The sequence below is a fragment of the Scylla paramamosain genome, chromosome 20 (assembly GCF_035594125.1).
Source record: "Scylla paramamosain isolate STU-SP2022 chromosome 20, ASM3559412v1, whole genome shotgun sequence".
NCBI classification, from domain to species: domain Eukaryota; kingdom Metazoa; phylum Arthropoda; class Malacostraca; order Decapoda; family Portunidae; genus Scylla; species Scylla paramamosain.
This window is the reverse complement of record NC_087170.1, coordinates 20688965-20711494: the sequence shown is the minus strand read 5'-3', so window position 1 is coordinate 20711494 and position 22530 is coordinate 20688965. Positions and strand designations below refer to the sequence as shown.

The window sequence follows — 22530 nt, the reverse complement described above, 5'->3', positions numbered from 1 at the left end:
GTGGGCAGGACGTTAGCAGAGGGGAAAGAATGGTAGGCAAAAGGCAGGCAGAGAAAAGGGAGAGGCAGGGAGATGGGGAAAGGAGTGCAGAAGTGGGAAAAATATGGGAGGGAAAAAGTAGAGCTGGAAAAAGTTGGGTTTAGGGAAAAGGAAAATAAGTTGTGGGGAGATGGTAAGAGAGAGAGAGAGAGAGAGAGAGAGAGAGAGAGAGAGAGAGAGAGAGAGAGAGAGAGAGAGAGAGAGAGAGAGAGAGAGAGAGAGAGAGAGAGAGAGAGAGAGAGACTGAAAAATAACAAGAGGAAATTAAGAAGAGAGGAGATGAGAGAGAGAAAAAATGAAAGTGAGGGAATGCGAGAGAGAGAAAGTAAAGAGGAAAAAAAGAGAGAGGCAAGAAAGAATAGAAAATGGACCGAGAAAGAGAAAAAAAAGGCGGGAGGGAGGAAATGAGGATAGGAGGGGAGAAAGCGAAGAATAAAGCGAGAAATGAAGCAAGAAAAAAAAAAGAAAGCAAAGGGGAAAGAGTCCATTTACGTTTATCTTATCACTTCACTCATCATCATCGCATTTTTTTACTCCATTTTTTTCGTCTCTTCTTTACCACCACCATCAAATCCTCCTCCTCCTCCTCCTCCTCCTCCTCCTCCTCCTCCTCCTCCTCCTCCTCCTCCTCCTCCTCCTCCTCCTCCTCCTTCTCCTCCTTCTCTGTCTTGTTGAACGGCGCATTAGTTTCTCACTTCTCCTCCTTCGCTCCCAGCCAGCCATCACTCAAGTGGACGCCGGTGCTCAATAATACTAGAAAGGAGTGGCGGTGTCCTGGCGCGCCGCTGTTCCCCGCCAGCCTCGGTAATGACAGCGAGGCTCACGTGTGTTAATGTGATGGTCGGCGGGTCGGCCTTGGCTGGGCAGGATGTGGAGAAAGAGACAGAGGAGGAGGAAGAAGCCGCAGTAAATCAAGGGAAAATGGAACAGGTGATGGAAATGGTCCCTGATGGTGGTGATGGAAGGAAAGGGTGATGGTGGTGGTGGTGGGCAGTGGTGGTGATGGTGATGGTAGTGTTGGTGGTGATAATGATGGCAGTGGTGGTAGTGACGGAGGCGGCGGTGCTGGTCGTGTTTGTGTCGTGTGTGTGTGTGTGTGTGTGTGTGTGTGTCGTATGTCAGCAGCAGGGTAGCTCGATTCATGGAGGGGAGGCGCGGGGGACAGGGAAGTGATGGGTGACGACAAGTGATGGGCGGTGAGCGGAGGGCGGAGGGATGGTGATGGTGGTAGTGTTGGTGGTGGTGCTGGTGGTGGTGCTGGTGGTGGTGTTGGTGGCAGGCAGCGACGCAGAGACCCACGCTACAGCCGGGGCCAGTGATCATTATTGTCATGGCATTGTAACTCACTACCACTCACACACACCACATACTTTCCCTCTCCTACACACGAAACACCCACGCTCCTCTCTCTCTCCCCTCACGGCACACACACGTACACCCACACAAGCTCCCTCCATACATGCAACACTCACACTCACTATTCTTGCTGAGATTTCCCGGCAGTTGTTACAATGCACTGAAAATAACAGTGTAGTGCTCGGAACTCCTATATCTCTCCTCACAACCTCATTACAACCCTCACAATCTTTATATAACGTCCACAACCCTTCTGTCGCTCCTTATATCATGCCTACAACCTCGATACAACCCTCACGATCTTCATATAACTTTTACAACGCTTATATCGATCTATATATCATTCTTACAATTTCAGCGCAACATTATAAATTATGTATCACTTCTACAACTCGAACCCAGTCTCAAAAACCATTACAAAACTTCCACAACCCTAATACAACTTAATAGTCCTTATATCGATATGTATAACAACCATACACTCCTAACACAGACTCAGCAAGGCTTATCTAGTTTCTAAAGATCTAACACAACTTCACAACCTTTACCTACAACCTCATCCAAGATCACATGACCTAAAGATCCCTCGCACAATCTCGACAAGCCTTCACAACCCACATCTCACCCTTACAATCTTCGACTCCCTCACAACCCTTACATCTCCACAACCTCACCATAACACAATCTCTAATAGGCACTTACAATTCCGACACAGTATTATTGTTCCTACAGTTCTATTGACGACCGTAACTCTTCTACACTACTACAATGCATACTTCTCTCATAATACTTTTCCCCTTAAAAGACCACAACACGCGTGCATTCCTAACCAATCACAACCCTTCACAGCATATACAGATTCCAATGCAAGGCTTACCACAACCGCCACATCTCCCACGACTCTATAAAAAGAAATATTCCACAGCCCCTTAACACGGTCGCTGGCAGTCCGTTCTTTTATCCATAAGGGAGGCTGGTCAAGGGAGGCAAAAACTCGTAAAAAAGTCCGCTTAATTGCCGCTCCCCCTTAAAAAAAATATATAGTAAAAGGGTACCAATCGTTTTTGCCAATTAAGCTCCACAGGTGTCTTCATTCGTGGCGCATGTCAAAGGGACATGAAAAAAAAATAAAATCAAGCAGAGTTCCAGAAATTACCAGTAAGTGCGATAAATAACCTTTGCAACACACTTCCCGTGCAATAAACAACATAATAAACAGCCACTAAGATACAGATCCCATACTGCTCTTATACATACACAACAATTGCAGCTCCTACGATATACAGTCTTTACAAACCTCGCGATAAACAGCTCTCATCGTACATACCACCTACGATACAGTCCCTACGATACACACACAACCCATACGGACTTAACAATACACAGTCCTTGAATACACATATCTTTTCTGGCCAAGGGCAACACAAAGAGCGAAAGAAAGGCCAACTTAAAGTACCAGTCTTAAAGCAAAGGTCAAGAGGAACATCAGAAATAGGAGGATAAGTCTTGAAATCTCCCTTATAATTCCCACGATATAATGCCCCACAAGATCTTCCCACGATACAATACCCAACAATACTTTTCCTGATATATGAAGCTGTGCCGACCTGTTCATGTATAGGTAACATTTGCCTGGCCACAGTCCCACACGCCTGGTCATAGTCTTCATGCTCTCTTTCTTCCCACACTTCCCTTCCACCTTGCAAACACCGCCCTCCGCCTCCACACTCAGTTCCTGTAGTCCTGATTGCCTACACATCCTTAAGGAGCACACACACACACACACACACACACACACACACACACACACACGCCAGTTTGCGCCATTTCTGCCAAGGTCTTTTAAGTTTTGCGTAGTCGTCAGCTATTTGTAGTGTTCATAGCCTCTCTCTCTCTCTCTCTCTCTCTCTCTCTCTCTCTCTCTCTCTCTCTCTCTCTCTCTCTCTCTCTCTCTCTCTCTCTCTTAGTCCCTACAAACTTTTTTCCAAGCATTTGCACGTTTTCATGGTCATTCTCTCTCTCTCTCTCTCTCTCTCTCTCTCTCTCTCTCTCTCTCTCTCTCTCTCTCTCTCTCTCTCTCTCTCTCTCTTAGTCCTCACTTCTAAGCCCTCACACGTTTTCATAGAACCATCATCCCGTCCGCCTTCTCTCTCTCTCTCTCTCTCTCTCTCTCTCTCTCTCTCTCTCTCTCTCTCTCTCTGACTTTTTCAAGCTCTTATATAACCTTCCTTCGCACACACACACACACACACACACACACACACACACACACACACACACACACACACACACACACACACACACACACACACACAGTCTTAAACTTTCACACATCGCCTGCACTTACTCCCCCAACCTTTATAAGCCCTCCTCTTTGAACCATACACTTCCCCGCCGCTTCCTACATACTTACATACACACATACATACACCGACGAGCACACTTTCCACAGACTCTCGCCTCCCGACACTTACCTCCTAGCTCCTCACAAACCTCTCATAACCCCCTATACGTTGACTTTTATACATAACTCATCCCCTTCTCCTCTTCCTCCTCCTCTGTCCCCTCTAACCCCGCGTCGCAACCTCCCCGGCAGCGTTGTTAGGGATATGATAAAAAAATTGATGCTTCTACACATGTCTTCTAATCTGTATATATTTTGGCGGCCTGACGAGCTTTATACCAAAGCCAACAGTGAAATGTTGGGCAACCAAATTCTCCCACGTGCCTGTCTGGTTTCCTCTCGCGCCTCGACAAGGCTGGAATTCGCTGCTCTTTCTGTATTTTGTTGTGTTTATTTTTCTCGTGAAGGAAGGGTGGCTGAACGAGAGAGAGAGAGAGTTAGAGAGAGAGAGAGAGAGAGAGAGAGAGAGAGAGAGAGAGAGAGAGAGAGAGAGAGAGAGAGAGAGAGAGAGAGATTGACTGGCTGTTTTTTTGTTTTTTTCTTTCTCGTCTTGCATGAGTATTGTTATTGTTATTATTACTATTAATATCTTCATTATTATTAGTAGCAGTAGCAGTAGCAGTAGTAGCAATAACATTAGTAGTGGTAGCAGCAGTAACAGTAGTAATTGTTGTTGTTGCAGGAGAGGGAGAGGAAGAAGTAGTACACAGCGACACGAAGAGTTTTCCCCCTCGGGTGTTTGTGCTGGCTGGTCTTCCTTCCTTCCTTCCTTCCTTCCCTCCGGCAGTGTGCTCACCGTTGCCCACTAAACTTTGCCGCGTCCACTCACAGCAAACGATTTTATTTATCTATATATATATTTCCTCCGTGAACATAAAATGGTAAACTGCGCGTGCTCCTCGATCTTTGGGCCTTTAGAAATACAAGGGCAAGGAGATAGAAAATAAGGAAGGATAAGAATAAGAATAACAAGGAAAAGAAATGCAAGTATACATTATCAATTGCCAATTTGCTGATTTTTCATGACAAAGCATACACATACAAACTATCCTTTCCTACCTACCCACCCACACACACACACACACACACACACACACACACACACACGCACATAAAGGGGAGTGGATGAAGTGCAATACTCTGGCCTCGCTAAGATCGCCAAGAAGAACGAGCGTGAAGAGCCTGTGGTGGTCGCGGCGGCTGGACACCTGCTCGTTAAGGCGCCCAACGACCCTCCCAGCTAGTCACACTCGCGAAACTTCGACCCTATAATCGTGCCTCGCCGGGACTTGAGTCTGGGAAACGGCGATGACTAAAGCAGACTGTTAGAACGTGTGAGGAATGTGAACAAGGATTTTTATGTTTAGTTTTATGGTTATTCATCTATTGTTTGTTGCCTCCTGTGTATAACTCTCTCTCTCTCTCTCTCTCTCTCTCTCTCTCTCTCTCTCTCTCTCTCTCTCTCTCTCTCTCTCTCTCTCTCTCTTACTTTGCTTTACTGTCTATCTATCTCTGCGTCTGTTCGTCTTTCCGCGTCTCTTTGCATATGTTTATCTACTATGCTGGTTTGTATGAGTTTGTATATGTGTCTATAAGTGTGTAGGTATGTGTATGTGTGTATGTGTGTGTCATCTTTCCGATTAGTTTATTTATTTTATGTCTGGATTTTTTTTCGTAGATTCTTGTTTTGTCTCCGTGTGGTTATGTTGTGCATTCTCTCGCCTCTCCTCTCCTCTGCTTTACTTTCCTCTCCTTCCCTCTATCTTCCTCTCCACCCCAGCCTCCCTTTTCATTTCATCTTCCTTTCTTCTGTGTTTCATGTCCGTTCTGTTGCCTTTCTACGACTCGCCCCTCCTCCCTTCCCTGTCTCTCCCTTCTTTTCCAACGCCTTTTTCTCCTTTCCTTTTATACCCTCCCTTCAATTCATCCTCTATATCTTTTTCCTTGATTCCTTTCCCTCCATCCTTCCATGTACCTACGTATCATTTCTTTCTCTCTCTCTTTTCGTTTTTGGACATGTACACCCATCTTCTCTGCTAATTACTCTCTTTCATTCGCGTTTCCTTCCTTTCCCACACCCCTTCCTCTCCTGACACTCTATTTCCTTCACCAATACCTCGTTCCTCGTTTTAGCCTCTCTCTCTCTCTCTCTCTCTCTCTCTCTCTCTCTCTCTCTCTCTCTCTCTCTCTCTCTCTCTCTGACATTGTTTTCTCTCCGGAACAGCAGAAACTGATAAAACATTCTGGATTTTAACCATTCATGTGGTTTAATAGCAAGGGAAGGGGAGGGTAGAAACACGCGTGGTCATGTGTGATGCATTAAATATTTACATGTGGAAATATTTCACTGCCTAAGGGAATGTACTACAGTTGGCTGGCTGGCTGGATGGATGGATGGTTGACTGGCTGGATGGATGGTTGGTTAGTTAGCTGTCTAGTTAGTTAGTTAGTTAATTAGTTATAGTAATGACAACAATAATCTTTAGTTGTCTGTCTTAGTATATATTTCTGTTCATGTTAATCAATCATTCATTCTCTCTCTCTCTCTCTCTCTCTCTCTCTCTCTCTCTCTCTCTCTCTCTCTCTCTCTCTCTCTCTCTCTCTCTCTCTCTCTCTCTCTCTCTCTCTCTCTCTCTCTCTCTCTCTCTCTCATGGCACAGGGTAAGTAGTAATGTACACATGAGGCTTGTCGTCACCTGGCCAAACAAGATTGAGCTGGAGTCATTAGTGATGGGCCGCTGAGTGCACTGGGTAGCTAGTGGTCTGGCTGAAGTGTGTGTTCCCTGATTTTAATACATGAGGGAGGCTGGTCAAGGGTACGAGATAAAGAAATTCGCTAATCGGGTGCTCTAAAAGTTACAAGGGAAAGGATTGCTGAAATGGAGGTCAATTTAGCTCCCGTGATGTCCCGATATTCGTCTGCTGAAACGGTTTAAGTCAAAGGAAGAGGAAGAAACTAGCAGAGAATTCCGGAGATTCTGAAGGGATGAAGGGTGGAGGGTTTGTTTATCTGTTGCATTGGCAGTGTAGACAACGTAGAGATTAGAGTTGTTAAAAATGTTTGTGTATGGTTCACATTTCATGGTGATGTCAACGGCAATCTGAGTGTTTGAATTTGAAGTAGGAGAAAGATAAAAAGTGTACGGTAAGGAAGGAAGGGCTGGCGAGGTGTCGGTGCCTTTGTTTGATGATTCGTTGCATGAACAAATGAACAGTTCTTCAAGGAAAGGCTGCATACAAAGAAAAAAAAGTACTTGAATGTGATACTTCCAAAGCAACGCAAGAACAAACACCGCGAAGAAAAATTTTGGCTTTAAAACTTGCGATGAGCCTTAAATTTTCGCCATAACGTAAAGAGGCGGCGGGTAAGGCACTAAGGCAGTAGGTTTTGTTAATGGAATGTTTGCCAGGCGTAATATTACCCCAGTGTAATCGCCGGCCTGACTTAGGCTCGAATAAGCGGCGGTGCGGGTCACCTGAGTGCAAGGAATATTGCTGAATAAGTAACCATTCAGCCGCACTGGGAGGAAGTTGGTTTCTTCCTTCCTTGCTCAACACAACGCATACGAAGAGGCTGCCTGGGGGTTCCTTTCTGGTGGAAACGCGCCGCTTCCTGGGAAAACCAATCGAAGATTTTAAGGATTATAAAAGATTAACAAGGGTTGAGACCAGAATGTTGTCTTCGTGTGTGTTCCATGAATACAGATTCTTGAAACTGGCGCACATTTCCTCAAGGCTTACAAAAGATTGCTCTCCGCAGTCTGACAATGCGACATTGACGTTCGTTAAGTCATCCTCGCCACATATTGCTGTATGATATTCTCTGTTTTTTTTTTTTTTTTTCGCATTCACTAAAAAACGTTGAAAAAGCGAGAGCACCAAGTATGAACCATGGCGGCAGCGTGGCGTGCATGTCTGAATATGTAAATCTCCCGCTGTGTTTCTGTTATTTTCTCTTTATTTTTTATACCGCGGCAAGTGAAGAGATTGAAGATAAAGGCTGCTGGAGTGGGATGAGCGGGATGGCAGACAGGGGACGGAGGGGAGGCAGGCGAAGAAATGTAATGGAAAGACATAGGAAGGAATAACAAGGAAGGAATGAAGGGGATGAGGCAGATAAAGAAGGGAGGGGACACAGAATAGCAATGAAGCGTGGCCGGCAGAGAATGAAGGGGGAGGAGCAGGGAGGGGAATGGACGAGGGAAGAGAGGAATGCACTGTCTCTTGTTTTTTTTATTTATTTATTTATTTTTTTCTCGATCGACGCCAATAATTCACAGTGGTCTTGCCCTGGAGTGTGTTTGTGTGTGTGTGTGTGTGTGTGTGTGTGTGTGTGTGTGTGTGTGTGTGTGTGTGTGTGTGTGTGTGTGTGTGTGAGTGAGTATTTTTTTCATGAATTCTTAGACACTGGTTGTAATATATCTCCATTTCGTTCTCTCTCTCTCTCTCTCTCTCTCTCTCTCTCTCTCTCTCTCTCTCTCTCTCTCTCTCTGTCACTCCATTTTTATTTATTAAATTTACTCTCCCTCCACGTCTTCCCTTTCTACCTTCTCTCATATTTTTTTAAACCATTTTCTCTCCAGCTATCTCATCCTTTCCCTTCACACACACACACACACACACACACACACACACACACACACACACACACACACACACACACACACACACACACACACACACACTGCATTCTTATCCTTTCTCGCCATCAAGGCCTCCTCCCCCGTTCTTCTTCTCCTTTCTTCTCAGTTTGCCTCCTCCTCCTCCTCCTCCTCCTCCTCCTTTTCTTTTTCCTCCTCTTCTTTTCTTCTTGTGTCATATTCCTCGTTTTTTTACTTCCTCTTCTTTCTCTTCTTTTCTTCTTCTCATTCTCGTTTTCATCGCCAGTGTCCTCCTCCTCCCCTTTTTTTATCCCACTCTCCTCCTCCTCCTCCTCCTTCTCCTCCTCCTCTTCCTCGTGCTCCCTCTTTTCTTTCTCGTTGTCGTCTTCCTCCTTGCCGTCGTCGTCGTCGTCGTCGTCGTCGTCGTCCTCCTCCTCCTCCTCCTCCTCCTCCTCCTCCTCCTCATATTTCTCTCACCTGTCATCCTATTTCTGTCGCTACATGTTACTACGTATAGTCCCCACAAGCAACGCTTTTAAGGACCAACGGGTCTGCTGGTGCTTGGTCTTCTTTTGTGTTATTTTGTGTTCCTCCTCCTCGTTCTTGTGCTCATCCTTGTTATCGTCCTCGTCGTCGTTGTAGTCGTCACTGTCCTCCTCTTCCTCTTCCTCTTCCTCTTCCTCTTCCTCTTCCTCCTCCTCCTCCTCCTCCTCCTCCTCCTCCTCCTCCTCCTCCTCCTCCTCCTGCCGAGCCGCCGGGAAGGTGCTTGTGGGAGTACTTGAGGTGATGGCAAAGATGCCCTTACGTTCCCACGGCTCCCCCAGGTGAGTGACGTGTCTCCCCAGGTATTGATCACACTCCCTCTGCCCCTCCCTCCACCCCTTCATCCCTCCCCTTCTCCCTCCTCGTCTCCTTTCCTCCTCCTCTTCACCCGTTTTACTTTTTTTTTTTTTTTTGGTTTGGTTTGGATGGTCTCTGCTCTTTTTCCTCACTATCCTCTCCTCCCTCTATTTATCCCTCTCTGGTCTCTCCCTTTCTTTCCCTTTTTACCTCCTCTCATTCCTTCCCTCCTTTCCTCACCTGTTTCACTAATCTTTTTTGTCTCCACTCTCTTCCTCCCCCTCTCTCTTTCTCTCTCTCTCTCTCTTTCTCCGTTCCTCCTTCCTTTTCACCTGTATGTTTTCCCTTCCTCCTCCGTCGCTTAACCCTTTCATATATTTTTCCCTTCGTTTTTTCTTCGTTTCTTCCGTCCCTCCCTGTATTTCTCTCCCTCTCCCTTCCTCCATTCATTCATCCATCATGCAATCACTTACTTTATCTTGGTTTTGTGTGTAATTTTGTGCAAAACGTACTGAGTTGATCCAATAGACGCGCCGGAAGTCGTGTATTTGTTTCCAGCGTGTGTGTGTGTGTGAATGCGTGAGGGCGGGCGTGTGTGCGTGTGTGTGTGTCATCATCTCGCATTCGGTCGTTCGTTCTCGTGATTCTCTCCCCAAACCACATCAGCGTGGCGTGCCTCCCTCCTTTTCCTCTTCCCCGCGCTCTCCTCTCACCGCCCGGTCCCTCCCCTTCTCCTCTCTGCCTCCTCCCTTGATCCTCTCATCACCACTTCGCTGCGGCGTCGAGATCTGATAAACAAACAAATACTTTACCCGATAGATAAATAAAGTAAAAAATAGATGGCGCCGCTCGGCATGGTAATGTGGCTCGCAAGGCGCTACTTTACGGCGCCCTTGTCGCCGCGGCACGCAGGTATCACACGCTGTGGCCCGATGGAACGCCTTACTAATGACCTGTCTCTCTTTCCCTCCCCCAGGTGACTCCCTCCACTCCCTTCTCCCCGCGCGGCGCCCCTGCTGTACCTCACTCGACGCTTCTGCAGGAAGGTGGGAGCCATTATCTGTCCCTTAAACCACGCTACCCTCCCCTCTTCCCTCCCCTTTTCCTTCCCCTTTCTCTCCGCTCCCCTCAACCCTACTGGTTTTGGCATTTTTCTCTTCTCTTCTATTTTTTTCCTCGTTGCCGGCAGCGTCCAGGAGTCCGCCCGCCGCAGGGAAGGCGGAACCAAGGAACCAAACGGGCCGTGTCACCGGCTTCCATGGCCTTTTGGAAGCCCCTTCTTCAGCAGTTCCCGTCGCGGCGTCTCGCGGGTTAATGAAGGGAACGTAACATAGTACCCAAGACTGCGCCGTGTAGGTCACCAGGCGCTCTGGCGGGTCTTGCTTCCTTGCGCAACACGGGGAGAGAGAGAGAGAGAGAGAGAGAGAGAGAGAGAGAGAGAGAGAGAGAGAGAGAGAGAGAGAGAGAGAGAGAGAGAGAGAGAGAGACGAGCAGAAAGGCGGAATTATTGGACCCTATGGCGGTGTGTCCTCTATTACTTTTATTTATTTATTTTTCTGTTCCTATTCCGCTCACTTTTTTGCTCCCATTCTTTTTTTATGTATACGTATATATTTTTCTTTGCGGTATTGGCGGAGTCTTGTGCAGCGCTGCGGAAGTTATCAATATCGGGGCGGGCCATTGCGATCCAGGCGGGGAGGGAGGGAGGGAGGGAAGGAAGAAGGGAGGGAGGGAGTGAGCCGCGCACGAATGTCAAAAACCTCGAGGCATAACAATAGTATCACACTACCTTACGTGCCGCCCAGGTGAGGCACCCTGATGCTACCTGTTCCTCTCTCTCTCTCTCTCTGTCTCTCTCTTTCGTGTGTGTGTCTGTGCTAGAGAGAGAGAGAGAGAGAGAGAGAGAGAGAGAGAGAGAGAGAGAGAGAGAGAGAGAGAGAGAGAGAGAGAGAGAGAGAGAGAGAGAGAGAGAGAGAGAGAGAGAGAGAGAGACTCCTATCTGACGCTTTGTTACTCTTTCTGTCATTGTTGCTGTTGGTTTTAGAAAAGAAAGGAAAAAAAGGAAAACGCTCATTGTACTTAGCTTTATTATGATTTGCTACCTTGGGGCTCAGTGCGTGCAGGGAAAGTTTAATTAGAGAAGCACAGTGCAGCAAGGGAGAAAAGAAAAAGAAATATTTCTGTGTTTTTGGCAGGAGACCATTTAATCCTGGAGGGCGGACTGGCAGCCATCACTCGCTTTGTTGACTTTCCGATTGTGCGAGGAAACTGTTATGAAAAGTGTGATTTAGAAAAGTACATGTGCGACTTTCCACCTTCCGTGTGAGCGCTCTCCACACGCAGACAACAAAAGGAATGCATACACACACACACACACACACACACACACACACACACACACACACACACACACACACACACACACACATACACACACACACCTACACAGTCGACCTCTTGCCGCGTTAAGTCCAACACGGCGTCACAAATTTACACAATCGCAATTATATATTTCTTTTATGAGGTACGTTTATGGGTCGGTCAGCGAGTTAGTGCAAGCGGGAGGCTGCAGGTCCCGGGTGGGTCGGCGGGGCGGCGGGGCGGTGGGGCACTGTGGGGCGGCCCGAGGCTGCTAATGTGCCGCTTATGGAGTGTCCTCGTAAAAACAACGCTGGAAAAATTCTTGCCACGTTCGCGGAATGTCTTCATGTCCTGAGAGGCGCCTACTCCCGCAGCTAATGCTATTGCTGCTGCTTGTGCTACCACGGCTGCTGCTGCTGCTCCTGGTGTCGCGCCGCTGTGGCCGCCCCTGCTGCTACTGCTGCTGGTAATGATGATGATGACAATGATAATGATGATGATGATGATGATGATGATGATGTTGTTGTTGTTGTTGTTGTTGTTGTTGTTGTTGTTGTTGTTGTTGTTGTTGTTGTTGTTGTTTTTATTGCTGTTGTTACTAGTTCATTTACTACTACTACTACTACTACTACTACTACTACTACTACTACTACTACTACTACTACTACTACTACTACTAACCATCATCACCACGCTTCCTGGCCTCGCCATCCCGGTTGTTTGTGCGTTACACTGTCAAATGTTAGTCGGTGAACAATCAGTGGTGCGATGAAACCGCTCCGGTATATATGTTTTTTCTTTTCTTGTTTTGGCAGTGTGGGACTGCTTGTTGGGTACGGCGCGGACTCAGCGTTCGCGGCGAAACAACTGGTGCAACAAGGAATGAAAGAATGAAAGAAAAAAAAAAACACACACACAGAATAAAACAAAGAATGCGAAGAGTTTATTATTGAAATGTGAATTGTATGGAGTGTTTCTGCGGCGCGGTTTTAGTTTTATTTCGAATACAATTTTCCGGGCAGTCCAGAGACCCAACTGGCAAATCATTGAGCCGTCCCTTCCTCCAGGCCAAGAGTGAACTACGAAAGGCGTGAAGGTTTACAGCAACGATAAATCACTTTTACGCTCTGGTTTACATCTTGGCCGGTCCGCACGACCCTGGGAGACGCGATTGGAAATACGGAAAAAAGAATAATCCTCGCATCAGACTAGATTTACGTTGTGCTGGCCGCGAGGTGCTGGCCGCGACGCTGGCATGACTTGGGAGCCAGTAAGTCGGTGGCTCGAGGGCAGGATTGGCTGTGAGGAAAGTTACGAGGGCCAGTCTGAGTGCCCGGGTCAGCTTGCGTCGAGGACACACCGGAGGGAAAGGGCGAGAGGGGAAGGCGAGAGGGCGACCAAGGGAGATGTGAGCGAGAAAGCATTACGGGGAGAAGGGAGAGAATGAAGGTTAGGGAGGCAGGGAGAGGGGAGAGAAGGTAGGAACAGAGAAATTGGAACGAAGACAAGAGAGAGAGAGAGAGAGAGAGAGAGAGAGAGAGAGAGAGAGAGAGAGAGAGAGAGAGAGAGAGAGAGAGAGAGAGAGAGAGAGAATCTGGTTTTGTCAGCTACTCACAGCTCTGATGTCAGATTTGTTTTGGCATTTAATTTTTTTAATCTATTTTCACAAGAGTCGATAAAGCCGATTAGAGTCAGCACTGGAAAGGTTATGCCGTGATCAATCTGTAATTTTAAAAGTTAATTTTCATTACTGTGATATTTTACGAAGCGAATTACTGGAAGTCACTAGCACTAATGATCACACACACACACACACACACACACACACACACACACACACACACACACACACACACACACACACACACACACACACACACACACACACACACACACACACACACACACACACACACACACACACACACACACACACACAGCTCTCTCTCTCTCTCTCTTTCTCTCAAATGTTATTTCCTGGCGTCTGTATGACATGCATTTCACTTTGCGTTGTCAACAAAGCAGCGGCCGTCGCCTCCAGCTGCCTTTCACACTACAAAGACTAAACAGAACCCACGACGTGCCTACCACTGCGGTGAAAGCACAAGGGGAAAGGTACTCATGGCAGGTTCGAGCCTCTGCAGTCCCTACAGAACCATGATCATTAATTAAGGTGCTTTCAGACAGTCACCTGAGAGTCGTCCATTACCTGTCAGCCTCTCAGTGAGCAGTCTGAGCCTCTCCATTAAGCCCAAAGGGAAGCCACTACCACGACAAGCACACTGACACAACAAACACAAACACAAGCAAGGAAAACTTACCTTGTGCTGGCAGGCTGACGAGGAGGATCAGGAAGAGGAGGAGGAGGAGGAAGAGTGGGTGATGGAGACCAGCTGTGACGCCCCTCATGGTTGTTACCGGAGCAGAGGAGGGGAGACAGGGGAGGAGGAGCAGGATGGGGGACAGGAGAAAGAGGAGGAAAAGTTGGGAGAGGAGAAGGAAGGGGAAAACGAAAAGTGGAGGAGATGAGCGAAGGTTGTCTTTCTTTCTCTTTTGTACCGTTTGTAGCCAAGTTTCAGGACAATTCTCCTTTATGATTCTTCTTTTTTCCCAAAGTTTTTTTTTTTTTTTTATGCCGAAGCAAGTTTCGTACCAACCCTTTGTTATCTTCACAGCGCCCTCTTACGATGCGCTGGTGGGGAATCGGGCGTGAGCGGGCCTTCCTTCCACGCCGCTGAGCTAAGGCAAAGGACTTCTCATGTGGTGTTCTGCTTATTTTTCTCGCTCTTTTTCCCCGGTATCGTCACGGCGGTGGGCAGTCAGACACACGCACGGCACTCGTCTCTTTCGCCTCGAGAGCACCTGGAGACCCACCCTCATGTGGCTCCTTCAAGTGACGGGAAACCTTCAATTAGTTTTCGAAGTGTTGGGTCGCTCCCCGCCTTGCTGCAGGGGGACACGCGAGGGGGAGAGGGAGAGTGAAGGTTGGGTCAAGCGATGTAAGTACTAGCAAGGACTGACCGACTGACCGATTGAACGACTTACTAATCGCTTTCTACCTTTAGCTAGCCACAACCACCACCACCACCACTACCACCACTACCACCACTGTCACTGCCATTGCTTTCTTCACCTTCAACATCACTTATATCTGCTACTGTTTTTCTATAGCTGGCTGTCACCCTGTCACATACCACCGCCACCACCACCACCACTACTTCCACCACACTTACCACCAATATCAACACCACTCTTTTCATCACTACCACTATCACTGCCATCACCACTGCGGCCTGGCTGTCACACGTTCATACACCACCACAATCAACACCAACACTATTGTAAAGCGACTGTGATTCTTTCTCGAGCCACCACCACCACCACCACCACCACCACCGCCACCACCACCACCACCACCACCACCACCACCACCACCACTGCTGTGTATTGTATTTCATCCCTCTTACCACTTCCATCCCCACCACCACCAGCACCACCACCACCATCACTACCGCTGCCACCACCACTTTTTATCACAATAGCAACAGCAACAACAACAACAACAACAAATGCAACACCACCACCACCACCACTGCAGTGTGATTATGATTCCTTCACATCACCCTCATGACCACCACCATCACCACCTTCACCACTGTCATCACAATCATAAGCGCTTCCAAACTTGATCAGATCCCCTCACACACTATCACCACCACATCATCACCATCATCACCACAATCACCACAATCATTCACAACAGAACCAGTCACCACTCTGCAAGACCACCACCACTGTCTCTGTTACCTTCACCACCATCATCACCACTACCATCACAACTTCAGTCACCACCACCCGCCATCACCGCCGAACACCTGCTGGTATATATATCATCACCACAACTACCACCACAGTAATAACTAATGTCCTTGCCGCCACCACCACCACCACCACCACGTCCTCCACTACTACTATCATCATCACTCATACCATAATTTTACTGATACCCTTTTCTCTCTCTCTCTCTCTCTCTCTCTCTCTCTCTCTCTCTCTCTCTCTCTCTCTCTCTCTCTCTCTCTCTCTCTCTCTCTCTCTCTCTCTCACACACACACACACACACACACACGCACGCACCGGCATCTACTCACTCTGTAATGTCTTCCTCATACTTCGCAACAAAACTCTCACACAAAATCTCTAAGCACTTCAGTAATTCAGGACACACGGCAGTTTTTCACCCGCCAGCTCCCTCTCTCTCTCTCTCTCTCACTCTCTCTTTCTCTTTCTCTCTCTGTCTCTCCCCCCTGCCATCGCTCAACTCTTTTAACAAGTCTAAAACACCTCAATTCAGAGCTCGGGCGACTTTTTTCCCGTCCTCTTTCCTCCCAAACTCTACGCACTTTGCAACTTGCACTGGGCGCCGCGGAGCGAGGGGGTGGCTCGCAGCGCGCCACTCTAGGCTCGCTCGGGCTGGCTGGCGGCGGCGGGCGAGTCGGCGGCGGGTCCTAGGTGGCCGCGGCACCGGAGTGGGAACACCAGCTGGGCAGAGCCTCGTCACCCGCCCGTCCGCCCGCCCACCCGCGCACGCGTTTCAGCTCCTTCCTTTACTCTCCTCTCCCCCTCTCCTCACCCTGACCCTTCCCTCTCACTCTTCCTCTCACGCTTTCCTTCTCCCTCACTCTCTCTCCCTCATTCTCTCACTCTGATCCTCCCTTTAAGCCTTCCTTGATCTCTCCTTCTCCTACGCCCGCCCTTACTCGCTCCATCACTTCCTCCTTCTCTCCTTCATTGTTAGGCTCGGACGCCCTGACCTGAGAATGGTCACTGACCCTTACCCTCTCTCCCCATCCCCGCTACTCCATCATCCTCGCCTCTCCTTCCATTTATTATGACTCCTACCCTTGCTATTTCTCTCCATTATCATCACTCTCATTCACTCCCTTACCCTTGCTGCTCCATTACATTTATTTCCAACTTCTTGCCACTTAGTCTATCCTGAGGCACTTACTCTCGCCCCTCCACTCACGCCCTCGTTCTTCCTCACGTTGAGCCCTCTTATCCTCACCAGGTATCCTCACCAACCACTTTACACTCACTCTTCATTCACTCGACTTCTCAACCTCGCCTGACACTCCTCACTCCCTTCTGCCTTACTTCGTTACTATCCCAACGTTTCTCCTTTTATTTTTTTTGTCTTTCTTTCTGTCGTCCCTTCTTCCTTTTATGACACACACACACACACACACACACACACACACACACACACACACACACACACACACACACACACAAACAGGCATTCCTCCCCCCATCCTTACCCACTTTTCGTACACCAAGGTCCTCGCGGGCTGAGTCGTGGAGTGAGGTCTGCGGGGCGGGTGGTAGCAGGCGGCTCCTCTGTCATGCCAGAAATTCAGTAAATGGAAAGTTGCGTTTTTTCATCTGGTGGAGTGTCCTAGGATGAATATTGCAACATCGACATTTCGTGGTCGTTCGCCCGTCCCGTCTAGTCGTCCCTCTCCGCCCCAGCAGTCCCGGTAGCCCCGCCCCGCCCCGTCCCCTGCTGGTAGTTCACATCGATAGGCTTCTGGTCTGCCGCTTTGATCATTGGCCAACATGTGCCGGTGTCTGGCCTCGTGGTTTACTGGAAAGGTTTCGAGCCGTGTTCCTCTGATTACAGGGTGACCCGAACCTTGATGCCGACCCTTCCTGCCCTCCTGCGTCCATTCCCCGCGTCCCCTCGTCCCCTCCCCTGCCCTCCCCACTCCCTCTGTCCTGTTGAGAGAGAGAGAGAGAGAGAGAGAGAGAGAGAGAGAGAGAGAGAGAGAGAGAGAGAGAGAGAGAGAGAGAGTTATTAGGAACATGATCCTTTACTGTATTTTAAATTCAAGGATAAATTAATAGATACACACAAACACACACACACACAGAGAGAGAGAGAGAGAGAGAGGGGGTGGGGGCTAATAGGTTTGCTTCCCAATAAGTGTGGGCTGGAGTCGTGTACTCTTAGTGATGACCTGCACCCCCAGCGCCGCCTCAGTGTTCCATTTCGATGCCTCTTCGCGCGACATTCAAGTGCCTCTCACCGCTTTGATGGGACGGCTTTCCCTCCCCCTCTCCCCCACTCCTCCATCACTCTACCCTCCCTCCCTTCCCCCTCCTTTCCTTCGTACTTCCCTCCCCCATTTCCGCTCCCCTTCCCCCCCTTCAGTGCCTCCCTCAGTTGAAATATTAAACCAATCCCGGGAATTGTGTGTCCAGGCTCGGAAAGCGACCATATGTGTGAGAGAGAGAGAGAGAGAGAGAGAGAGAGAGAGAGAGAGAGAGAGAGAGAGAGAGAGAGAGAGAGAGAGAGAGAGAGAGAGAGAGAGAGAGAGAGAGAGAGAGAGAGAGAGAGAGAGAGAGAGATGTTACCGGTATGGGGGAGAGTAAATGGAGTAAGTAAATTAAGGTTAGATTATTGACAGGCAATTATAATATTAAACAGCTTCCTCCTTTGTCCTCGCCTCCTTCTCCTCCTCCTCCTTCTCCTTATCGTTTCTTTTATCTTCCCCTTCCTTTTCCTTCCTTTTCAGCTTGTGAACCGTAAAATTTCTTCCCTCATCCTTTCCTTTTCATCTCCTTCCCCTTTGTCTTTTTTTTTTATCAGTAAGAAGAACAGAAGAACCCAATGGCACGGTGCAGCTATTTCCTTCTTCTCTTGTCTTGTGTAGAGGCAAATGTCTGTTTCTCTCAGACTTTTGAACGAAACTGATGAAGATCCCTTAGTAATCTGGACAGGATAGGAAAGAAGTAACGGGTTCCAGCTCGAAGGGTATTAATTATTAAGAGATAGCAACTAGTTCATAGAGTGGTATATGACTTGAATGGACTTAGTAACGAGTTCAAGGTAGAAATATTTAAAAAAGGAAATAGAAACGGGTTTATAAATAGATTGGTAGATGATTGGCATTTAAAGAAGGGGATAGAAACAGGTTCACAAACAGAGTGGTGAAACTGGAATAGACTTAGTAATCACGTTGATAGTGCTGCGTTAATAGCGAGCTTTAAAACATCACACAGATTTATGGAAAGTGATGATTCTGGGCAGAGTTAGGTATGGTTTCTATAGAGGACTGCCACGTGTAACCCTGCTGGCATTTTCTGCTATTCTTACGTTCCTTCACTTAACAATTTACATGGGGTCTTCTCACTGGTCAGTCCTGTTCAACTAAAAGAGCAACTCGACAGAAAACAGAGGCATAATCTAAATGATAAACACAAGATTAATGAACAGGCTTTCGTCATTAACAACTATTCTCTCCTTAGTTCTTCCCTTTCCACTCTTCCTTCCTTTCTCTACTCTATCCTCCTCTTCTTTCGTTACCTCTCTACTGTGTCCACTTCCTCCTCCTCTTCCTCCTTTTCCCCTTCCTTCATTTAATTCCCTCTCCCCTTCTTTTCTTAGTCTTCTTTGCTCCTTGAATGTGGTAGCACGTAGCTCCGTCCCTTCTGCGGTAGGTGAGGTGAGTGAGAGCGGGATGAAAGAGGCGAACGCTAACGGATGAGATGAAGGAAGTGGAAAATAAATACAGAGAGAGAGAGAGAGAGAGAGAGAGAGAGAGAGAGAGAGAGAGAGAGAGAGAGAGAGAGAGAGAGAGATGATGAATGACGATGTGAAGTTGAAAAGCCGAGAAAAGTGAAGACGGAGAGAGAGAGAGAGAGAGAGAGAGAGAGAGAGAGAGAGAGAGAGAGAGAGAGAGAGAGAGAGAGAGAGAGAGGTGGAGAAAAGGAATTTGAGAGTGGGAGAGGCGCCGTTGAAGGTGAGAAAGTTTAAAGTGAGAAGGCTGGAGAGAGAGAGAGAGAGAGAGAGAGAGAGAGAGAGAGAGAGAGAGAGAGAGAGAGAGAGAGAGAGAGAGAGAGAGAGAGAGAGAGAGAGAGAGAGAGAGAGAGAGAGAGAGAGAGAGAGAGAAAGTGAAAATGATAAGCAAGCGTTATAGTTTAGTGAAAGGAGAGACAGTGAGGGAACTAAATGACTTCTTCCTCTTTTTCCTCCTTGTTTTCCCTCCCCTCTACTTGACTTTCCTCCCTCCCTCCCTCCCTCCTTCCCTCCCTCCCTCCTTCCCATTGTCCTTATTTCCCTCTTCTCAGCTTTCTTCCCTCCCTTCTCACCTTAATTGTCTTTCTTCCTCCTCTCCTTTCTCCTCTTTCTTTTTTCTTTGGTGTATATTGTTTACTCTCTCTCTCTCTCTCTCTCTCTCTCTCTCTCTCTCTCTCTCTCTCTCTCTCTCTCTCTCTCTCTCTCTCTTTTACTTCTATATTTTCTTCTCTTTCTTCCTTTTTTTCTTCTACTCTCTCCATTATTCCTTCTTTCCCTCTTCCTTCTTTAGCTTTCCTTTCTTCTCCTCTCTTTCCTTATTCAAGTTCTCTCTTTTCCTTTTATTTCTTTCCTTTCTCTGTTTAGCTTGTCATATTTACGATCCCCTTCTCTCTCTCTCTCTCTCTCTCTCTCTCTCTCTCTCTCTCTCTCTCTCTCTCTCTCTCTCTCTCTCTCCTTCTTCCATATTTTCCTCACTCTCCGTTCTTCCCAAGCCGACTCCATAATTAATATCTCCCACCTATCTTCTCTCCTCCTTCCTTCCCTATGCCTAACATCCTCCCCTCCTTTCCTTCTCCCTCTCTATCCTTGTTTTCCCTCCTCTCGTACTTTCTGCCTTCTCATCTTCCCTTCCCCTCTCCCTCCCTTCCCTCCTTTCCTCTCTCTCCCTTTCCCTCCTCCTCTTCTTTCCTTCTCTTCCTCTGGTCAGTTTACCTTCCTGCCTCTCTCCCTCTCCCTCCTTCCTTTCTTTCTCTCGTTTACTCGCTTTCTCCTTGATTCCCTCATTTATTTCCTCCTTCCCTTTACTTGCGCTTCCTTTCCACTGTTCCCCTTTTCCTCGCCATCGTTTTATGTTTCCCTTCTTTTCCTTACCTCTCCGGCTCGTCATCAAGAAGGTGAAGGGCGAGGCAGGTGATCACAGCACCAATCTTCTACACTCTGGCGGGGATCACGAGTCAGTGCGGAGAGAAAGGCGATGCGGTGAAGGTCTGTACGTGAATCTGCCTGGGAGTGAGGAGGGAGTGAAGGAGCAGGGAAGCCTAGGCAACAGTAGCGTGTATGTGTGATGACTGGGGACTCACACACACACGCGCACACACACACACACGTCTAGCCTCCCGCCTCTCTCTATGTCACTCGTTTTTTCTCTCACATAAATTGTCATGCTGGTGAAATAAGATGCAATAATAGGATGGACAGTGTACTACATCACTAGCGTCATTACAGCCCCTGGCAACCGTGTGTGTGTGTGTGTGTGTGTGTGTGTGTGTGTTATAATCCTGCGTCTATTGGCGGAACGAGTGGTATTGGGGATGAAGCAGACACGTGAAGAATTATCGGTACTGCCTCACGCATCCCTCCCTCCCTCCCTCCGTCCTTCTCCCTCCTCTTCTCTTCCCACTACCATCACTACCGCCGCCGCCAGTCCCCTCTCTCCCTCCCTCAGCCCTCCCTTCCCTGCCTCGTCCCCTCCGGCAGGCTCCATCGCCATTGTACTTCCGTCGTTTGGGCGAAGTGGCGCGCGTCTCCCGAAGGCAAGCGACGGGCCCCACATCAATTCTTGTTGCGGCCGTGGAGGCGAAGGTTTTGTCTTAATATATCTTGGCGATGGTCGTGCACTCCCTCCCTCCTTCCCTTGCTACTAGAGAGAAAACCGTGGCTCAATTCCTCCCTTCTTTCCCTCCCTCCTCTCTCTCTCCTCCTCTTTCTCCCCCTTCTGATCCTCCCTCCCTCCCTCCCTCTCTCCCTCCCTGCTTGCCTCATAATTTGGTGCCTCATCGCTTGCCGCCTTCCAATCCCTCCTTCCTCCCTCGTGTTGGTGATCGTTATTCATCATGTGTTTGGTTAGGTTATGGCCTCAGCCTTCGTTAAGAGAGAGAGAGAGAGAGAGAGAGAGAGAGAGAGAGAGAGAGAGAGAGAGAGAGAGAGAGAGAGAGAGAGAGAGAGAGCCCTTTCATGTATAGATGGATAATTTCATATACATTTTCACTGGCCACGCTGCCACAACACACGTTCAATTGTCCTGTGTTGCTCCATCCTCGCCCCGACTGCCGGCGACACTGTGTCTTTCCTTCTTGTGCAAAGCCAGCCACCCACTCAGCAGCGTGTCTGGGCCTCACGTCATCCATAAGTAGCTGACCTTTCATTGTTCTTTCAGAGTGATGAACAAGTCGCAATACGGAATGTACATAGTAGACTCCAAGCTACAATTTTGGAAACTAACTACACTGCCTTTTCGCTGCTGTTCGCTACGATTTATTGGCACACAAGTTTTTCGTGTATCGCACAATGATTTTTTTTTTTTCCAGTTTCCGTCAAATTGGGTACGTTCTGCCACTCGCAATATTTTTGTTTACTTGCAGTCATGGAGACTACATATGAATCATTTTTGCCTTTATATGTTGTAGGTCCCTTATGTTACGGTGCAGCCAAGAGCGAGCTTTTTTTCACTCCCTGGCTATAGATTCTCCCGCCCCTACACTGAGCTGTGGCGCCTGTTACTCAGCAGACATAGTCCAGCCCGCCAGGCCCCGCCAGTTACTGCCTCGTGCCACACTTCCACATGGTGATAATGAAGGATCCCGCTGCGTTCTGGCCCTGAATGTGTGTTGGATTATCTGCTACAGGATCATAGGCCGGGGAAACTTGAGACGAGCTCTGTAGCCAAGCGTCTCCCCATCAACTTTAACTCAACTCACGACACAGAACAAGCAAACATTTTTCTGGTGCCGCCACCATGCAGCCTCCGCTCACGCATAAAGAGTCTTTACTCCAAAGCTTTGCAGACTCCACAGCCTCCGCCGCAGTCTTACTCTTATCCAAGTGACTGCTTCTGCTTTCACACACGCGCA

General features: G+C 48.1%; 2 protein-coding genes across 4 annotated transcripts in view; one reads left to right on the top strand and one right to left on the bottom strand.

Annotated features, from left to right (window-relative positions):
* Positions 1-16481, bottom strand: part of LOC135110597 (kin of IRRE-like protein 2) — a 31003-nt gene extending 14522 nt beyond the window's left edge. Inside the window, exons 1-2 of one of the 3 annotated variants that reach the window (XM_064023083.1) lie at positions 16002-16481; positions 13923-14547 (exon numbers count right to left, since the gene is read on the bottom strand). In XM_064023083.1, coding sequence (XP_063879153.1) covers positions 13923-14010 — 88 coding nt within the window. In that variant the 5' untranslated portion in view covers positions 14011-14547; positions 16002-16481. Of the gene's footprint in view, positions 1-13922; positions 14978-16001 lie in introns of those variants that run through there. The other 2 variants (XM_064023085.1, XM_064023084.1) reach the window with 2 other exon arrangements.
* LOC135110595 (nephrin-like) overlaps positions 1-22530 on the top strand; it is a 208606-nt gene that overhangs the window by 16829 nt on the left and 169247 nt on the right. Inside the window, exon 3 of the mRNA XM_064023080.1 lies at positions 10217-10286. The gene's annotated coding sequence lies outside the window, so the exon portion shown is untranslated. The remainder of the gene's footprint in view (positions 1-10216; positions 10287-22530) is intronic.